This window comes from Haliotis rubra, unplaced genomic scaffold (genome assembly GCF_003918875.1).
Source record: "Haliotis rubra isolate DU_JTF1 unplaced genomic scaffold, ASM391887v1 Scf48, whole genome shotgun sequence".
In the NCBI taxonomy this organism is placed as follows: Eukaryota; Metazoa; Mollusca; class Gastropoda; order Lepetellida; family Haliotidae; genus Haliotis; species Haliotis rubra.
The window spans coordinates 1518582-1538108 of record NW_025767168.1 but is presented as its reverse complement, the minus strand read 5'-3'; the positions used below and the strand labels follow the sequence as shown (position 1 = coordinate 1538108).

At 44.6% G+C, this 19527-nt stretch overlaps 1 protein-coding gene across 1 annotated transcript in view; it reads left to right on the top strand.

Annotated features, from left to right (window-relative positions):
- Positions 1-19527, top strand: part of LOC124290987 (putative leucine-rich repeat-containing protein DDB_G0290503) — a 68348-nt gene that overhangs the window by 43503 nt on the left and 5318 nt on the right. Inside the window, 7 exon segments of the mRNA XM_046727849.1 lie at positions 8634-8833; positions 11391-11544; positions 12095-12274; positions 17667-17761; positions 18077-18188; positions 18512-18720; positions 19205-19474. Coding sequence (XP_046583805.1) covers positions 8634-8833; positions 11391-11544; positions 12095-12274; positions 17667-17761; positions 18077-18188; positions 18512-18720; positions 19205-19474 — 1220 coding nt within the window.

Sequence of the window (19527 nt, the reverse complement as noted above, 5' to 3'; positions counted from 1 at the left end):
ATAGCTTTGCTGTAAACAGTTAAAATATCGCCCGGCGTTGTATTTTGTTTTCTGTTTTGTTGTGTGCATATTATATTATGTATATCGTGACAGTCCTTGCTATTATCATAGCGTGGTTCTGTTTTTGCAGCCCAAGGGTGTGTCACCTGTAGCTGCAGTTTGTCGCCTCAGGATCGCCACCTGGTTTGCTTTTACGTTGTTTAGCCGGAGGAAGCCCATGACTCCAACAAGGTTGTTCTATGTGTCAGGCTTTCTCCCCGCGACCATCAAGTCCAGACGCGTTGATTACATGTTCTACACGCCCCTACTTCAGGCGGGGACATTTGGGGTCAGGAGTCGCCTAAAGACAAAGATAAAAACAAAGAAAAAGAAGGCTTCGGCTTCCTCTTCGGGATGCTCCTAAACGGGCTTAAGGGTACGTGGGCCCGCTCTCTTTCACCTGCCATCCCTCAACATCACAGGCACCTTCCTCCTGTCCCTGTTTCTAACCAGCTAACAATTGATTTACTTTCTGATATATTGCAGAAGCAGATGGATTCGGGTCCACACTCGTGGCTGACGCTGATGGCTGGCCTCCGCCAGGAGATTGGCGTCCACCAGGTACGGGGTGTGTGTGCCGGGTCTATGGCGGGCAGTGCTCCCAACCTCAGCTTAGGCTCTGGTGTGGGGTTTCTGTGGTAAAAGTGCGCCGGCCCGAAGCCTTCGCCTCGGCTGCTGGCCACCCTCCCGCTGTAGTAACTATTACCGGCCCGAGCCTTGGCTCGGGTCTGGTCCAGTAGTTAGTAGTTTGGCAGTCCCTGTAGTTGCCGCTACTTCAAGCACTGGTCCCCACCGCCATGCCCGGCTTGGCCGGGCCATTCGGTGTCTGGATCATTTTGTCTACCATTGAGGAATCCCAGCACGGGCTCTTCTCATCACGCACCGCCGACTCAGTCTCGAAGTCTTGGGTCGGGTGTGTCGGGCAACCCGCTCTGCTCGAGCCTTTGTCCCTCTCTGTAGACCCTCGATGATCCCTCAGAGCTCTCTGAAACAGAGACCTCACTCATTGAGGATCGATTCGAGGAGGAGGCTATGGAGGAGGATGAGGGTCGGAGAGTTGGCACGTTTCTTTGGTTTTGCTCGGTGCGCCCCTGAGGCAGGTACGGAGAGCGTATTGCTTCTGTCCTGCCCCCAGGTAGTGGTCAGTACTGGCACACCTCGACCTCAAGGAGTTTCGGGCCTCCCAGGGGAGGCTTTTTGCTCCCACCAAGGTGGGGACACAAGCCCGCGATATTACCCTCAGTCTTGTCTGAAGTAATCAACCCTCCTCTGTGGTACCAGGTCCAGGTTCGATTTGCCAGAACTTGACCGCCGGTACGCCATGGGGGAGGCTTGCCTCTACAATCCCCCCAGTGGTTGACGACAGGTTTTACGCATCCGCCGCCTCTGGGGGTTCGGCTCGGTAATTCTATGGCTTCAGCCAGCAAGGTCGCCAAGCCCGCCAAGCTTCACTTTACTAACGCCATACGCTTTAAACCACTTATCGATCCTTTGAAGAGCAATACCGCTAACGCGTTCAATGCCTCAAAGTGACGATCCATTCGCTTACATCTCGGTGTTGCAGAGGCAACTACTGGATGTGGGTGGGGTGGAGGAAGATTCGCCTCCTCCACCTTGGCTAAGCAATTAACGGAGGTACAGTCACATCTGGCGCCATGCCGATTCTATCAGGTCGCCGGCTTGCCAAATGATGTCGGGCGGTGATGGGCCTCCGTCCGCCTGTGGCTTTCCGTATGGTGGTAGCAGGTATTCTGCCACGCAACAGGTTTCTGCTGGCGCTGCCATTCCGATGGGTTCTACCCTGTCACCTCGGGCAGCTACAGTAGTCCAGGAGGCCGCTGAGGCTGTCTCAACCTTCAAGGACTCTAAGCCCTTGCTGGAACAGCCTCACACGCCTCGGCCAAGGCCCCCGGTTGTCTCTCCTCGCGATATCCTTCAGCTGCAAGAGGGCGAAGGAATCTGTTAAATGGGCTCAGCCCTTGCAGTCGCTGGAGGGGTGGGGGGCAGAGGTAGGCAAGGGCCACGGCGCCCACCAGCCTTTTCAGAGGAAGGGGAAGTCAGCCACGGCTTCCCCAGCTATAATTCCCTCCGAGCCCTTGTTGGTACCAGACCAAGCAGTCGGAGTACTGCCAAAGTCAGGTATTCAATGTCTCCTGCCACATATCCCCTGTGGGTGGTCGACTTTCCCTCTTCCTGTCGGAATGGGAAAAAGTCACGCCCAATCCCTGGGTCCTGTCCACACTCAGGGAAGGCCACATGCCACAGTGGAAGCGAGACCCACTCCCCTTCTCCCGGGATCCGCTGCACTCCAGTGCCGGCTGCCCCAGAGAAGGCGGAAGTGCTTCGTGCCGAGGTCCAGTCGCTGCTGGGACAAGGCAGCCATAGAGGTGGTTCCTGTGGGACAAGAAATGTTGGGTATTTACTCAACTTATTTCCTGGTCACCAGCAAAAGGATCTGGAGGGTTCAGACCTATTCTAAAACCTCAAAGGTCTGAAACGACATGTTAGAGGCACCGCCCTTCAAGATGGAAACACTGGGCGCTCGGTGATTTCGCCTGTGGAGAAGGGGAGATTGGCTCACGCCAATCGACCTCAAAGACGCTGCACTTCCATGTCCCTATGCACCCCGAAGTCTCGGAAATACCTGTTTTCCCTCGACGGGAGGTGCTATATCAGTTGCCTCGGGTACTCCTCTTCTGGCATTTCCACAGCCAAGGGTGTTCACCAAACTCTCACAGCAATTCCAGCTCAGGTAGCCATGTCACAGGGCAGGTGCTGTCACCCTGCACCTAGACGATTGGCTCCTTTCAAGCGCTTGCCACCACTTGAGTCGAAGCTGGCGACACTTGCTGTGATGAGTATTCTCACCAAGTTGGGCTGGATTATCAACCTCAAGAAATCAGAACTGGTTCCCACCCAGGATCTGGTGTTCTTGGGAGCGAGGATTCGAGACAGCACGAGGGATAGTCTCCCTGTCTCCCGACCGCCACCAAAGTCCAGAGAGTTGTGTTACACTGAAGTTCCCCAGGGCCTCAGCTCGACTTGGCTCCAGTTGCTAGGCAACATGGCGCAACGGTGGACATCGCTTGGCTTAGCTGTTGAGGATGCCACCCATTCAGCAGGCTCTAGCTCCTCAATGTGGGTCCACACCCAGGGTTACGAAGTTGATTCTCCACACCCAGGGTGGCTAATTCCTCATTTTACGGTGGTGGGACACTGGCAGGGAATTTATCCAAGGGGCTCCCTTTGGACATCCCATCGCCAGATCTCAATTCAGACGGACGCTTCACAGGGTGGGGCGGCTGGGCTTCTGTCGGTCTCAGGCCTGTGGTCACAGAGCGAAGCAACTGCACATCAATGTGCTAGAATTGAGAGCAGTCAGGTTGGTGTTCAAACGACTTCGGGAGCAGGTTCAAGGTCGCAGGGTGGTCCGCCTCGAGATGGACAACCAGACGGCAATGACCTACATCCTGAAGCAGGGCTGCACGGTTTCCGCTCTCTTCTGCAGGAGGCATGGCAGTTTCTGTCTGGTGCGCACCAGTTCACATACCGGTAATGCCTGTTTATCTCCCAGGGCGACAACGCTCGAAGCAGATGCACTCTCTCGTCAGTATCCTGGCCCCACACGCAGTGGATGCTCCATCGGGGATATTCGGGCTATCTCCCAGTTGTTCGGTCGCTCCAGGTGGATCTGTTTGCATCTGGGGACTAACCAGATTCCGGTGTTTTGCTCGGATACCGGATCCGGTGAGCCATCGCCAAGACGCTTCCAGCTCGATTGGACGGATAGGTTCTGTATGCTCCCCGCCACTACCCCCTGATTCCCCAAAGTCCCTCTTGCAGCTTGCCACCCAACCAGCTCGACCTCTTGTGCTCCTTGCACCCCTTTGGTCGCTCAAAGCTGGTTTCCGGTACTACTCAGGTTTCTGGCTCAGCCTCCTGTACTATTACCCTTTCGACCGGACTTACTATCCCAGAACGGGAGAGCCGCACCTCAATCCCAGGATTCAGTGGGTGGCCTGGCCTCGTCCGAATCGCCTCCACGCCGAAGCGAATTCCTGCACCAGTTGCAGACATAATTCTGGCTTCTGGTGAGGATTCACAAACGCTCAGTATGAGGATAGATGGGCCTGTTATGCGCCGCTGGTGTGTCGGCAGAGGATTCTTGATCCTTTTCTTCAACTGTAATTGAAGTACTGGAGTTCTTGCAGTCTCGGTTAGAAGTCCGGTTTAGCCGCTGCCTTACTATCCGGCTACTCCACGGCAATCTCTGCCTTCCATATCCCTGCCGACGGTGCTCTCTTTGGGGCAGCACCTCTCGCACAAGCTTTTTAGCAGTGGCGTGGACAGAATCCGTCCGGGACTGTCCGGCGGATTAGTCCTCTCGGGACTTGTCAATCGCTTCTTGATTGATGTCCGTCCTTCTTTCACGATCTGTCGCCTCCTTTCACTCCAGCTGTTAAGTTGGAAGGCTGCCTTCTTGTGGCGGTAACGCCTGGCATGGTAGGTGATATCCATGCGATGTCAGCGGATCCTGCTCTGACTGTCTTTCACAAAGACAGAGTCAGTATTCGGGTTGACAGACTTCTACCGTCTCTAAGGTCGCAGGCGCTTTTCATATAACGGCGCTTCTATCGAATCAAGTTAGCTTTCACTCAGCCTCCAGGGTTGTCCATGGTCCGGGTACCTCTTCTTCGGGCGTGCTTCACGCCTTTAGATGTCCGTGAAGACTCTCAAGGTTTATATCAACTTAACGGGCTGCTATCAGGAAAGATAGCAGCTGTTCTGTTGTTATGGCGGTGTGCAAGGTTGGTCTTCCGCCAACAAGCAGACCATATCTAGGTGGCTTGTCTCTGCCATTTGTTCGAGTTACTCTACAAAGGATTAACCATCCCTCAGGGTTTAAAGGCTCATTCGACAGGGCAGTGGCTACATCAAAAGCATACTTCAGCGGCACTGCCCATTGAGGAAATCTGCTCAGCCGCTATCTGGAGCCGACCGGCACGCTTCATCCGCCACTATCAGCTGGACAAACACTCACGGAGCCGCGTTCGGTCGGTTTGGCCAGACAGTTCTCACTAGTGGCAGTGTCGTGATTCTCTAGCCGAATCGAGCCTTAGAAATCACGCTTGCTTTTCTCATGGTGTAGGTGTTAATAATTCCTCAATTTTTATCGGGTGGTGGTATCACATTGGTGGTGGTTTTACCGTGATGTAGCGATTATCACCGCTACAGTCAGTCACTGTGTTCATCCCTGCACCACGCCGCTGGTTTCGGCTGCTGAGGGATATATATATTGGACTCGCCCATACTTTCCCTCCCATTTTGATGGTTGGGGGTGGGACTTAAGGCCCCACTTTATAAATTCCACCAATAGCCTATCGGCTAGGCTCCTTTCCCTCAGCCTTGCCCGCCCTGCCTGATTGACATCAGCGGTCAGGTGACTAGGTGAGTGTACTTTCTCTCTCTGTCGCGGCTTCCGACCTGTGCCTCGACTGAACTAGGGGTATGTTAGGCAGACAGAATACCACTCCGACTCAACATCGTTCGGGGAGTCTGTCTTATGCTTATATGTGGCCCAAGGAGGACTTCTTCTGAAAAGAATTTTACAAACCTGGAGAGGTTATGAATTCTTTGAAGAAAAGTCCTCCTTGGGGTCTCCTCACCTCCTCCCCTCATTCTGTCTGACACGTTCAGCATGAAAAGTGAGGTACGAGGTACACAGCCAGAGTTACCTGCTCTTGGCTGTGGGGGCCCTCTACGGGCCCTGTAGGGGTGGTCTCACCACACATAACGAGTTTTTTGTTTGGTAAAATATTTTATTGAAATATTGTTACAACTGTCGTAGGCTTTTAAAATGGACATTTTAATGCTTATATGTACCCCAAGGAGGACTTTTCTTCAAAGAATTCATAACCTCTCCAGGTTTGTAAAAATTGTAGCGCCATGAGCATGCTTACGAGCGTGGATTTGTGCGCACTATACATAGGCACTATTATTATTATTATTTTTATTATTATAAAGGCGTGTCACATACCCGGAGCCAAGAACGTACGTTACTTGCAGACGCTCTATCCCGACCACTGCACCCGCCTCCTACGGAATGGATGCTCAATCCAGAAGTGTTCCGGCTCATCATAAGGGAAATAGGATCCCCTTGCATAGACCTGTTTGCCACGAGGTTCAACAAACAACTACAGACGTTTGTCTCACCGGTTCCAGATCCTCAAGCCTTGGCAACAGATGCACTGAGCATATCTTGGGAAGGACTAAACGCTTACGCATTTCCACCCTTAATATTACTACCAGAAGTACTGTTGAAGATCAAACAGACACAGGTGCTACAACTGACTTTGGTCACGCCATACTGGCCAGTGAGAGTATGGTTCCTATACCTAATAGAAGATCTCGGAAGTCCAACAATCAAGTTACCAGATTTGCCGAACCTACTCATACATCTGCACACCAAGCAAGTCCACGGGAACCCGACAGCGTTCCAGCTACATTGTGTGGACCATATCAAAACATGTTTGAAGAAAAGAGGATACTCCGCCAAGGCAGCCAAGGCAGTAACGCTAGCGTTATGCCGATCTACTGGTAACCTGTACGATGACAAGTGGCTGAAGTTTGAGACTTATGCAAGGCGGAAAGGCTTCACTGCGATGAAAGCTACTCATCCTCAAGTGGCGGAATACCTGTGTCATCTTAGACAGACCAGACATCTGAAAGGTTCAACATTATCTACATACCTCGCCGCCATCAGTACAGTGATTACCATGAAAATAGGCATCAATTTGACAAAAGTATCAGAATTACCTTCTCTGCTGAGATCTTTTAAACTGGAGGACCAGCAAAAGAAGTTCAGATCTCCGGCCTGGGATCTGAATGTAATTCTACGTCATCTTACCAGTGATGCATACAAACCTCTAGACCAGACTACCTTCGAGCTGCTGACACAGAAGACTCTGTTCCTGCCTGCGCTAGCCACGGCAGCTTGAATATCAGAGATACATGGGCTGGACTACGGTCGAACCAGATTCAACAAGGGGTAACATGCTGCAGTTCATCTAGGACTTAGATGGGACTTCATTGCCAAGAACCAAATACCTGATCAGCCAGATAGACAGTTCCACATACCAGCGCTATCTACAATCCTCAGCCCAGAGGATGTAGAAGACTTATCCTTGTGTCCGTTCAGAGCCCTGAAGATATATCTTCAAAAGACTGAGACAAGGAGATAAAAATTCAAGCGCCTGTTCATCCCATTATCAACAGAGACATCAGCAGAAGTCTCAAGAACGACGATATCGTTCTGGATGAGAGCCGTCATATTGAGAGCCTATAAAGCAGCAGGACTAGAACCTCCTAGAGCTTCCAACCCACACGAAGTCAGAGCACTGGCATCAACACTAGCTCTGCATGGAAATTGCTCTATACCAACAATTATGGAAGGCTGCTTTTGGAAGTCGCACACAGTGTTTGCCAACCACTACCTCTGAGACATAGCCACTGAAGACGTCTCAGGCATTCACCAATTTGGGCCTCTCGTTGTAGCACAGCAACTAACAGTTCCTCAAAGGTGCTGAGTTGGAAAATCTCACCCTTTATCACGTTGACTTGTTGATAACTTTTACTAAGGAAAAGCATTAGTTTGAAAGTCCATGCGCACAGTCTAGGACAGGCTAGCATGAGTGATTAAAGATCCTGTACTGGTAAAGATCTTACCTGTACGTGAAGGGGACGCAACTCATGTATAATAAAGATAATTATCATAATCTATGGGTTGTTATAAGATATCTAGTAATAAGAAGATACTAGTTTATCTGTAGCCACATGAATCAACATAATTCAACTTGTCTGAGACTGAAGTAAGACAAGACAGTGGTCCCCCTGAGTTATAACGGAAGTTGGAAGAATAGGATCACGGAAATGTCGTTTCGCAGTTCCCATGGGGGGGATACAGGAAGTATCTAAGGACAGCTGATGAATCCACGAAATGGCTTGACCCACCACCAATCCGTCAGATTCTATAAGCAAAAGATCATGAGTCAGGACAAGAAAAAATATGTAATTTTTCAAGTAAAATTGATATTTTTATACTTATCCTGACTCATGACGAGAAGCCCTCCCAACCTCCCCGCTGAAGACACTTTGGATTTCACAGCAGATCCAAGTGCATGGGCAGAAAATTAGGAGAGAGTGACCAGTAAGGCTGGTCACATGACTGTTTGTGCAGGAAAAGGGCAAAAGGGAGGTAACTCGTGGGTGAGTGTATTTTTATGTCCGCTTCGGGAACTTCAAAGGGATTCAAGTATTCCACTACCATTCGAAAAGGAAAGGGAGATAAGCAAAAGATCATGAGTCAGGATAAGTATAAAAATATCAATTTTACTTAAAAAATTACATTTTTGGAAATGTAATATATACAAAGTTTGACAATTTCCTGACTGTTACCTTACCAACAATCATGGAACTATACTACACTATTTGAACAAGCATGCAAGATAAAGTGAAGGGGTAAATACTAGAGGACCTTTGTTCCAAACGATGTAATATGTTTTGCATGTAACTATTGTGGCCTGTGTTATCCACAGGAGAGTTTGGCAAAGACTCAGATGAACTACCTCAGTGCCCAGGAGCAGCTTCGGACTCAGACGGAATCCACCTCCGGCCAGGTGCTGCACCTCAAACACACCATCAGTGAACTCAAGAACCAGCATGAAGGGGAGCGGTGTCATCTCAGGGAGGCTCTCAACCAGGTGGGAGTTTGTCTTGGGACTATTGTCAGAATATTGTGATGGGATATTGTGTGCTGTGGGTGTAGCTGTAATACAGTTTCTGCAGACACAGTGACCATGTAATCTGTTGTGGTGGATGGCATACCTTTGTTTTGCCAGGATCTGCTGATATTTGGTTTGGATCCCAGATTCCCACAAACATGGTCTTTGGCCTCACAGCACCATAGTTTCATCATTCAATAGGGTGGCATACCATCAAATAAAATACATAAGGCCAACATGTTGATTTATTGTCAGGGGTCTGGGATGGAAACGATGCCATGCAACCCACACTTGTTGTAAAGGTGAATATGTAGATTGGTGATAAGACTTGGTGGCTTAATTGATTATGTGTCAGAGTGCCTAGCAGTGTAGCATGTTAACATTATAATCACTGGTTTATCTGGAATATTGCTCGAGTGTGGCATTTAACTACAAACACATGAACACAGTATTATAAGATGCTCAAAGTTCTAAAGTACTGTCGGAAATAGAAAAAACTGTTATTTCACATTTACATCTACAATTTCAGTGTTCACGAATGGTGTTTCAAAGTAACAGGACATTGGGTCCTGTAACTTTCAGATGTCTGTCTGACCCATTGAAAATTCACAGGACCCTTAGAATAAAATTAAACACACATTTCAGATTTAACATTTCTTATAATTGGCAATGAAAGTATAAACAAACATAAGATTTATAAACAGCAAACAGGTGTCACATGTCCCATATAACAACTTCAGTCAAAGTCATTGTAAAATATACAGTCAGACACTGGGGCCGGCGAGTTGTATACTTCTATCGGACCGTTGGCAAATCTGCCGGATTTGTCAGAGGGTCAGACGCTATTCGTGAACACTACAATTTATGTAGATAATATGTGAAAGTGTGAAATATTTGTTAAACTAAGTTCGGCCTAACTATAGTCTCAGTGGTAGGGAGATAGGAAACGTAAAAATTGGACTTTACTCAGGAGAGATTAGTGCAGAAATGAGCAATGCGGGTTTTTTCTAAGTACAAATCGACTTATTTGGAACAGACCATGGCTTTATGCAAATTGGAGGTGATGATATTGTATTACAAAGGACACTATTTAAATACCCATTTTGGTATTAGATTTAACTTCATTATAAACGATAGCTGACATAACAAAAATAATAACTTTAATTGTGAAACAATTAAGGATGTAGCTACCATGGAGTCTCACTATCACTATAACCAGAAACAGGTAGGAGGGGTCATCTCAAAAGCAAAACAAGGACGGGTGTCACAAACGGTGGTTTGGGGTCAGGCTGGGGTATAGAGAGATAGCTAAGATAAGATGATCCTTCAGGAGAATTAAACTGGGGAAGTAAACGGCATGTCATAACAATTTACAAATAATATCCAGTCCTGTCGATCTTCGGATGGTCATGCCACCTATATATTTTGAGACATTTAATACGATGACTGATTATGCATTTCTATGGGTATCATACTCTTTTACATATCTGAACATAAACTTTATGAAAGAAATGCACGTAAGATGTTAATCAATAGATCCGACATATTCAACACACAAGAAAAGGCATCAAATATCTTTGAGATGACTGCTTGTGCCTGTAGGCAGAATGTGCATTTCATGCCAGTTGAGTCAGTGGTCCGTTGTCATACCTGGATGAGCGACCTAATTGCCATCTGTAGTCTGGTCTATTGTTTTCAGCAGCTATTCATATTTTTTCTAAGTTTTGCCCAATTGTATGAGTAAACATGCTTTTCTGGATATCCTATTACGCATCCCACTGAACGCCCATTTAGGCCGATGTGGGTTATTTCAACGTATGCTATTTGCCATTGTGTAAATTTTAGGGATACAGAGTAATAGCCTAAAAACAGTTTTTATTCTATTTCCGACAGTACTTTAACACACGTGGAGATCTGGGTTATAATTGATCTTCAATAACTCATGCTTGTCGTAAGAGGTGACTAATGGGATCGGGTGGTCAGGCTCGCTGGCTTTGTTGACACATGTCACCGGTTCCCAATTGCGCAGATCGATGCTCATGCTGTTGATCACCTGATTGTCTGGTCCAGACTCGATTGTTTACAGACCGCCGCCATATAGCTGGAATATTGCTGAGTGTGGTGTAAAACTGAACTCACTCACTCACTCGCTGAAAGTTCTAAGCGAGTTGTAGCAAGTTGTAGGTGTATGACAATGTGAGTGAGTGAGTGAGTATGGTTTTATGCCACTTTTAGCAATATTCCAGAAATATCAGTGAGGACACCGGAAATGGACATCACACATTGTACCTATGTGGGATTCGAAACCCAGGTATACAGCTTGAGTAGGGGACGCTTTACCCATTTGGCTACCCTACCGCCCCATGGCAATGTACACGTAATTCCAATCTGTAAACTCAGTATTGTCGTTGCAAAACACACACAGTTAGTTGTTATTTTGATTTTTTGAATGATGAAATGGTCCTTGTTAATGTGAGATTGAAGTGAATATTGACAAGTTACTGTGAAATTCTGTTGCAGGCAGAGGCAAATTTGCGTGCTGTTGAGATGACTTTGAAAAATGTTACCGAGGATCGAAATGAACTCAATGCAGACAAGAAGAGCTTGGGAGAGGTCATTTGAGGAGGTTAAAACTCAAGTGGCAGAGGAGGTTATGAACAGAAAGCTCTTGGAGCAGAAGTCAGAATCACAGAAGTCCCATCTCGAGGACACAAAGAAAAAGAAGGTGAACCTTTCTATAAAGAACAATGTGTTCACCAAACTGTCAGTACAACTATATGCTTTCATGATCTGGACATTAGGAGTTGTTGTAATTACATGGCTTGACATGATGTGGTTGGGATGTCACTCATCCACTGTTAGAGCCTGATTTCACTCTTGCTTCCTCTGTAGCATGTTGGGCTCTTTTTACGTACCTAGAGTTAAAAAGTAAAGTTTGCTGTACCTCCACGTGTTGTGTAGTAAGATTCTTTTTGAGGCTGAATAATTTTAGTATAAGGTTGCCTTATAGGAGTAGAGCAAACTTTATTGCTTTCCTAAGATCCCAAATTGGAGTATAACCTTGGTTTGTAGATGGGTTTAAAATCAGATCTGTATTAATTGGTCCAGTGAGTTAAAAATTCTGGAACAGAGCTTTGCAGCTGGTCCATGAACTTATCTTATTCCATCCAAAGGCAATGTATGTTACACGATTAATATTTTATTGATTTATTTCTGATCAACATTGTTATCCATAAGCCCATGAAGTAATAAACAGGATTGGTTCTTGTTTGCAGCAAAGCCTGGTAGAGAAGACAGCTGAGCAGCTGGCACGACTGGCCAGAGTTGAGTCGGAGCTGCAGCTGGAGCGGGAAAGAGTAATGACCTTGACCAGTCAGGTGCAGGAGCTACAGGCGAGTCTCCATGGCAACCAGTCAGCTGCAAAAGCTAAGCAGGAGCAGGTTGACATTCTTCAGGTAAGTAAAATAATTAATCAATAATGGGGCTCAACTTTGAGAAGTTTCTATTCTTCTATCAAAGTCTGTTTACAAATTTTGGCAATGAAAAATACTGAAATAGTCCTTTCATATTTCTTTCTGAAAAGGCTTCTAGGAAAGGTAGGACACATTATAGATGACATCTTCTTAACTCATTAAGCCCGAGAGCCCCATCACTACTCAACACCTGGAAGCCCTCGATGATAGTCCACTCTCTGTGCCGAGACTAATTAGTGCTAGTCACACCCTGATTTCCCTGGCAGGTTTCGGGGATCACAGGAAACTGTCTAGTCGTACAAACAAGTCCTGATTGTTTAATTGTGTCGTAAAGATATATGTTGAAAGAAATCAGGTGTGAATACATGTCGTGTATTGCAAGCTTTATGTAATTTTGTTGCAAGTTTCTCTTGTAGACCTTTTGTCGGCTTGTACATTTATATTTTATCACAATATGCATACACATGTATTCTTTGTATGTAACAGATGAGACACACGTTAACAAATTCTTCTCTTATATCATTGTGTGAGGTTTAAATTTACAAAACATCTATGACAATGACATACTGTAAAGAAGAATTTACTTTCATAATTTATAATCTTCTACTGAAAATAGCGGTTTTGCCGATACATTTCTAGAGTTTACTTAATTATTTTAATGAAAGTACTATAGCTAGTCTGTGACTAGCACAAAGCACATTCATAGCATTGCACTTTATTTCATACAGATTTAATGCAGAAAACATACGTGACCATACAAACATACATATACAAAATGTATACTACATATTCCTTGCATAGACATAAAACAAAGAGTCACGTGATAGGAAGTCATCAAATTTCCGAATAGAACGTTAGGTATCTCAACTGTTCAATGTAGTGGCTGGTCATATGTTATCTGCGACCAAATCAATTATCATGAGATACCTGTCACAGAGGAAAGGACAGGTGATGGAAGCGGGCAAAATTTCTGAAGAGCACGTTTGGTCACTCAGCAGCTTGGATAGAGATTGGTTATTGGCTATATCCTTGACCAGACAATATGCTGGGTTTTGGCTTTATCAACTCAAGCTATCATGTAACAGTTTGTGTATTGTAAACATACACACTGGTATCTCAACTGTTCAGTATAGTGGCTGGTCATATGTTATCTGTGACCAATCGTATCATGAGATACCTGTCACAGAGAGGAAAGGACAGGTGATGGGCGTGGGTGAAATTTCTGAAGAGCACGAGGTCACTCAAGGATAGAGATTGTTATTGGCTATATCCTTGACCAGACAATATGCTGGGTTTTGGCTTTAAACTCAAGCTATCATGTAACAGTTTGGTATTGTAAACATACACACTGGTATCTCAACTGTTCAGTATAGTGGCTGGATACTCTGCGACCAATCAGAGATTGAGTGTAGAGGAAAGGACATATCGTTGAAATTTGAAGAGCACGTTTGGTTACTCAGCAGCTTGGATAGAGATTGGTTATTGGCTATATTTGACCAGTCGTATTATGCTAGGTTTAAGCTTTATCAGCTCAAGCTATCATGTAACAGTTTGTGTATTGTAAACATACACACTGGTATCTCAACTGTTCAGTATAGTGGCTGGTCATATGTTATCTGCGACCAATCGTATCATGAGATACCTGTCACAGAGGAAAGGACAGGTGATGGGCGTGGTGAAATTTCTGAAGAGCACGTTTGGTCACTCAGCAGCTTGGATAGAGATTGGTTATTGGCTATATCCTTGACCAAGTCGATATGCTGGGTTTCGGCTTTATCAACTCAAGCTATCATGTAACAGTTTGTGTATTGTAAACATACACACTGGTAACGATGTATGAAATACACACATAAGACAAATAGGAGTAGATAGTCACTTTTGCAGTTTATTTGTCCTCATTTTAGTGTTTTTCGATAAGTAAAACAAAGCGATTGAAATCCAACCACTGAGTAGAGGTAGTATTTATTTTCATATCCATTTTATGCACACAACTAGTACATAAAACATAATGGTTTGCTGTACATGTAAATATAATCTTCACCTTGATCTGAATGACTATCCAAACTAGAGTACCGCATTACAGAATTCACGAGGTGACATTATACTGAATTATTATAGTGTATAAACTGGCAGTTGTTGACACCCCCACCCCAATATTTATGAAGGTGGGCTGCCTATATCTTTACTGAATGCAAACGAGGTTCATAAGATTACAGATGTGCATGCATGTATATACATCACAGAGAGGGGCGTGACTCCATAAAGCAAGATGTCCAATGATATAACAGCGCATGTGTTTATTTTACACTTGTCACGGGACAAACCTTTCAACAAGGACGTAACTACATATGCATTCTACCGGAGGCTGTTATTTCAAGGTCGACAGAGGCTTTCAATTATCTCATTACTGTAATCTGCTTGAATGATTATACGCATGTGTATCGATACTGTAACTGATATACTATCCAGCTTTTATTGACGATGGATCAATAGAGACTGAGTTGATTGATACATCGCGTGATAATTGCACGGATTTGATAATTACACAGATCAAATACAAAGCGTTTTACAGAATGCTCATGTAAATTGCATAGAAAACTGACAATTCAAATCAACATGAAACTTTCAACAGCTTGAACAAAATGCTTGAAATACCTTTGTATGGCTTACATGTAATAACTTATGATATTACTTCTGTCCATGTGTGACAATGTTTTGAATTACCAACTTACTGTCTTTTGTAACAAACGTAGTAAAAGATTTCATTGTTGTAATAACACTGACATGTATATATGTATTCGATGCAAAGGCGCGACTTATCACTTTATATTCTCTTAGGTAACATTATGAACTTTAGATTATGGAAAACAACTAGTTACAATTCAGTAAACTTCAAATTAGTAAGTTCAATTATGTTTAATCTATTCGAGCTTGGATGTATAATTACTTGTGTTTATTAAATACATTATGTTTCAGTATATGAAACATGACAACGTAATGATGCCTAAAAAGTAAATTCAAACTATTCTATTGTGTTTGAATTCTTTGTATGTCCTTGAAATTTCGTATATTGTTTCCTATTTATTAGGTAGTTGAAAGGAATATAATTTTTAGTAACCTCTAAACCATTACATCTACAGTGGACTCTGTCAATACCGGCCTCTGTAAACACCGGCACTCTGTCTACATCGGCACAAAGTTTCAGTCCCGGCAGAAATGCACGTAATTATCATTTAGAAACATCTGTAAACATCGGCATCTGTCTATTCAGGATATCGGCATTGTTTTTCAGTCCCAACGAACAAGTTGTTATGAAAACGAATCTGTAAAAACCGGCACATGAAAGACGGCGTAACCCTTTGATGAGATTAGGTCCAAATGATGTAACAACACAATTGGCTGTGACTCGAGATTATTCAGAAAGCGGGAAGTGTTAATCAGCATCTAGTTAATCAGTGAGTGGTACGTAACACTTACCTAGAGTAATTAATACATGTAGTGGGCAGTGTGACTGTAAAACAAGCAAGTGTTTACATTTTGTTGATTCGCGGTATTGACTCCGAGATTATTCAGAAAGCGGGAAGTGCCAATCAGTTTCTTGTTAATTAGTGAGTGGCGTGTCACTTACATAGAGGCTAATCGTTTGATGGCGGGGTATCGTTAGAAGCTCTGAACATCAACAATATCACTGTACTCTTGCCGAGAGTATTTTCACATTTGTAGAAGCGATTTTATTGGATAAAGATTGGTTTCTTCGACGGCTTTTCACTACAGTCTGCTTATAAGGGTCGTGATTGGTCAAAATCAGAACACGTGACCTAAACAGCCAATCATATTATGGAAATGGATACCGTCCAGCGAAAACTTTTTAGAGCCGAAGGTTTTGGGTAAAATAATTCTCACGTGTATTCTGAACATATTAAGCAAGACATCGCTACCTATCGTAAATTATGGAACTTATTGGGCATATCGTGCTAGGTTATGGCCTAAGACAAAAATGCTTCATGTATACATTTTGCATTAAGCATAGTGTCCGCCAAGTCGAGTCAAGGCGGGAAAGCCGAGATGTTTTCGCTGCGAAGCATAAACAAGAATCGTTGTTTTCAATAACATTGCGAAAAATAGTTTATAATATTAATTCTGCCGATAATATATGATCAGTTGAAATTTAATAAGAGTTTTCAGACATTATTATTTGAATGAATCAACATGAATGTGCATTCAGACACTGCCTTGTTTCTTATTCAAACATCTTAATAATGCTGAACTTCCGTGTGCGCAGGCGTCATAAGCGAACCTAGCTTAACCGGCACTCTGTCAAAACCGGCATTTTTATTTGGTCCCGACTGATGCCGGTATTGACAGAGTACACTGTAATTCAATCAAGGTGCATACGAAGTATTTTAGTATCCATTCCCAAGGAAGAGTACCAGGCACTTACCTCTGTAAAAACATCATAATCCCCTTTCTCGCCGACATGCGTTCATTTGCTAAACGCTGTACAAGCCTATGATAATGATTAGCAATTGTTATCAAAACACTTTAAATACTTCTTCTGATTGATACTAAAGGTGGGATCTCTCGTAAGAAAAGCTAACATTTGCTCAGTACTGCTAAATTGGTTGAAATAATAGGTACAGTGCAAATTTTAAAAGTACAACACACATGTGCGTCTCTCGCTGAATAAGAGGTGCTTTCTGTTGACGACTGTATGTGGCTCTCGTTGTGAGAAACTGCTAATTACCTGCCCCATAAACACGTCACTTGCTGTGAGGAGCTGATTAATTTGCCCCATATATGCGTCTCTCGGCCTTAATGAGTTAATCATATAATGATCCAAAGTTTCGGTAAAGATTCTTATATCATTTTCAAGCAAGAGTGAAGTATATGTTTGACTTCATACTATTCTTTCAGTTGTTTGAGGCTGGCTTTGTGTTGCTGGTTGAGTTTTGCAATAGGGTCTTTCTTGATCTTGTGGTGGGGTCTTGGAGGATATTGTTGGCCATGTTTTTGAAGTCTGGTGTGTTCTGAATGACCTTTACCCATGCCCGCTCAGGTTGGATAGATGTGGACTGGCTTTGGCAAGGATTTCCGTGATGTTGTGACAAAGGTTGGCAATCTTGCCCCCTGGTGCTAGTTGTTGCCCTTATCAATGCTGGTGATAGAAGTCATCATGGTTCTTATTTAGAAAGTCACTAAAGTCAACAGATTCCCAGGTATGGTGCAGACAAAGTGTAGTCAGGTAACACTGAGCAGAAGACCCAGAGACTAAGAGATGCAACACAAGTGTCTTATCCGTCCTCCTAACAACCTATTTCACAGTATATTAGATTTTATTTGAGCATCTGTTGGACTGTTGATCATGTTGTTACAGAGAGAGGTCGGCAAGCTCCAGCATCTCCTGGACTCCCAGAAACAACAGCTGGGAAGCAAGTTCCGCAAGGCCAATCTGGACATCAAACAACAGCTGTGAGTTTTCAAGCTGACTGGTTTTCTTGACATTTTCCATGATATACCATGACCAAAGTTGCCAATTTTACCTGTAGTTTTGTGATTTTATGTCAAATGTCTGTTGAGGATCATGCTGTTGTTGCTTCTAATGCAGAAAGTACAACAGCCATAGGTCCATGGTTAGAGCATGATGATGTGAATCTTTGAATCTATTCCTTCTCATTGGCAAACTATCCTATTAGCTTTATTGGAATAAAACATAACTGAAGTCAGTAGTGTGAGCACCCTCGACAGTTAATGCTCCCTGCAATGTCATGTGGGTTGTTCTTGCAGAGAGACAAGTGAATCGGAAAAGACGAAGCTGTCCCAGGAGGCACAGCAGCTGTCGGTGCAGCTGGAGCAGGCGCGAGAACATATCGCCATCAAGAACAAGGAGAACCTTCGGGTCAGTCACTTACTGCTGGCATCTCAGTTGAGGAAATGCCCTTAATTATCAACAAGAGAGTAACTGTGCATGCTTTGGTTACAGTGTACACTGGTGCATAAGATAATGTAAGGTTGTGAAACTTGGAATGTGGCACAAGTGTTACACAAAGTGGAATGTAGTATTCACAATATGAAGCAAAATGCAGGCTTTGTAGGAAATATGTTGCATACTAATATTCAAATTTTATCAAAAATGTAGCATGTGTCTCCAATTGTGTGATCAACCTACAAGAAATTACCAGAAAGAAATGCACAATGCAGCATGTCTCCTGTTTGTTGCAGCTGCAGGAGGAGATCCTGTCTCTGGAGGAACAGGTGCGGGAGAACTCCTCCCAACTGAAGCAGGCCATGGACTCTCTGCGTGTGGAGGAACAGATGCAGTCAGATCTCAGCAGCCGGTTTAGCGAGCAGGAGGAGGAGCTGAGGAGACTCCGCACATTCCTGGCCAAGAAGGCCGAGGAGGGAAGTGGGGGCGAGAACAAGGGCATGTGGTAGGTTGTGGTCCTGATATGGATCAAATAGGTCAGGAGCTTGAGGTAGAGTGGCCATAATATTGATACATGTGTGGGTATCATCAAGCCCTGGGCCCCGTTCCTCAAAGCGATCGTAGCGCTAAGATGATTGTAACTCCCATACTTTAACATATGCTTATGACAGTTGTAGCGCTACGATCGCTTTGAGGAACGGGGCCCTGGGCTGAAGCCCCAAATTATGTTGCAATGATTCTTGACAAAGAGAGGTATCAGTTCTCAGTAAAGAACTAGTTAGCCTATATTTTTCAGCCTTTTGTAAATTAAGATAAGTTTGTCTGTAAGATGTTTAGGTCCCACCATGCAAGTGAGAACAATTCCCACTCGACATTTAAGTATAGATGATGACACTTGTGACTGAGATGACTTCGTTGAAAGTTGTCCAGACAGAAAAGTCCTCAGCCTGTGTTACAGATGCCTGCATCATGAAATATTTCCACTGCAGGCATGAGATGAACCGAGTGATCCAGGACCTGAGTCGACAGATGCAGCAACACCTGGACTCCCAGAAATCCAGTGACAAGGAGGCTCGGGACAGGGAGATCAAGTTGGCCAACAGCTTCAAGAAGCAGGTCGCCACCCTGGAATCTGAACTGAAGACGGAGAGAGCACTACATCAGATCACGCGGAGCTCGCTCAAGTCTCAGGAGGATGACAACCAGAGGCTGAGGGACCAGATGTTTGCACTCAGACGCAAGAGTATCTCCCCGGAGAAGTATGTAGTGCTATACATTGTCTCTTCTTCCTGCCACGGCTGGTGGGATTACT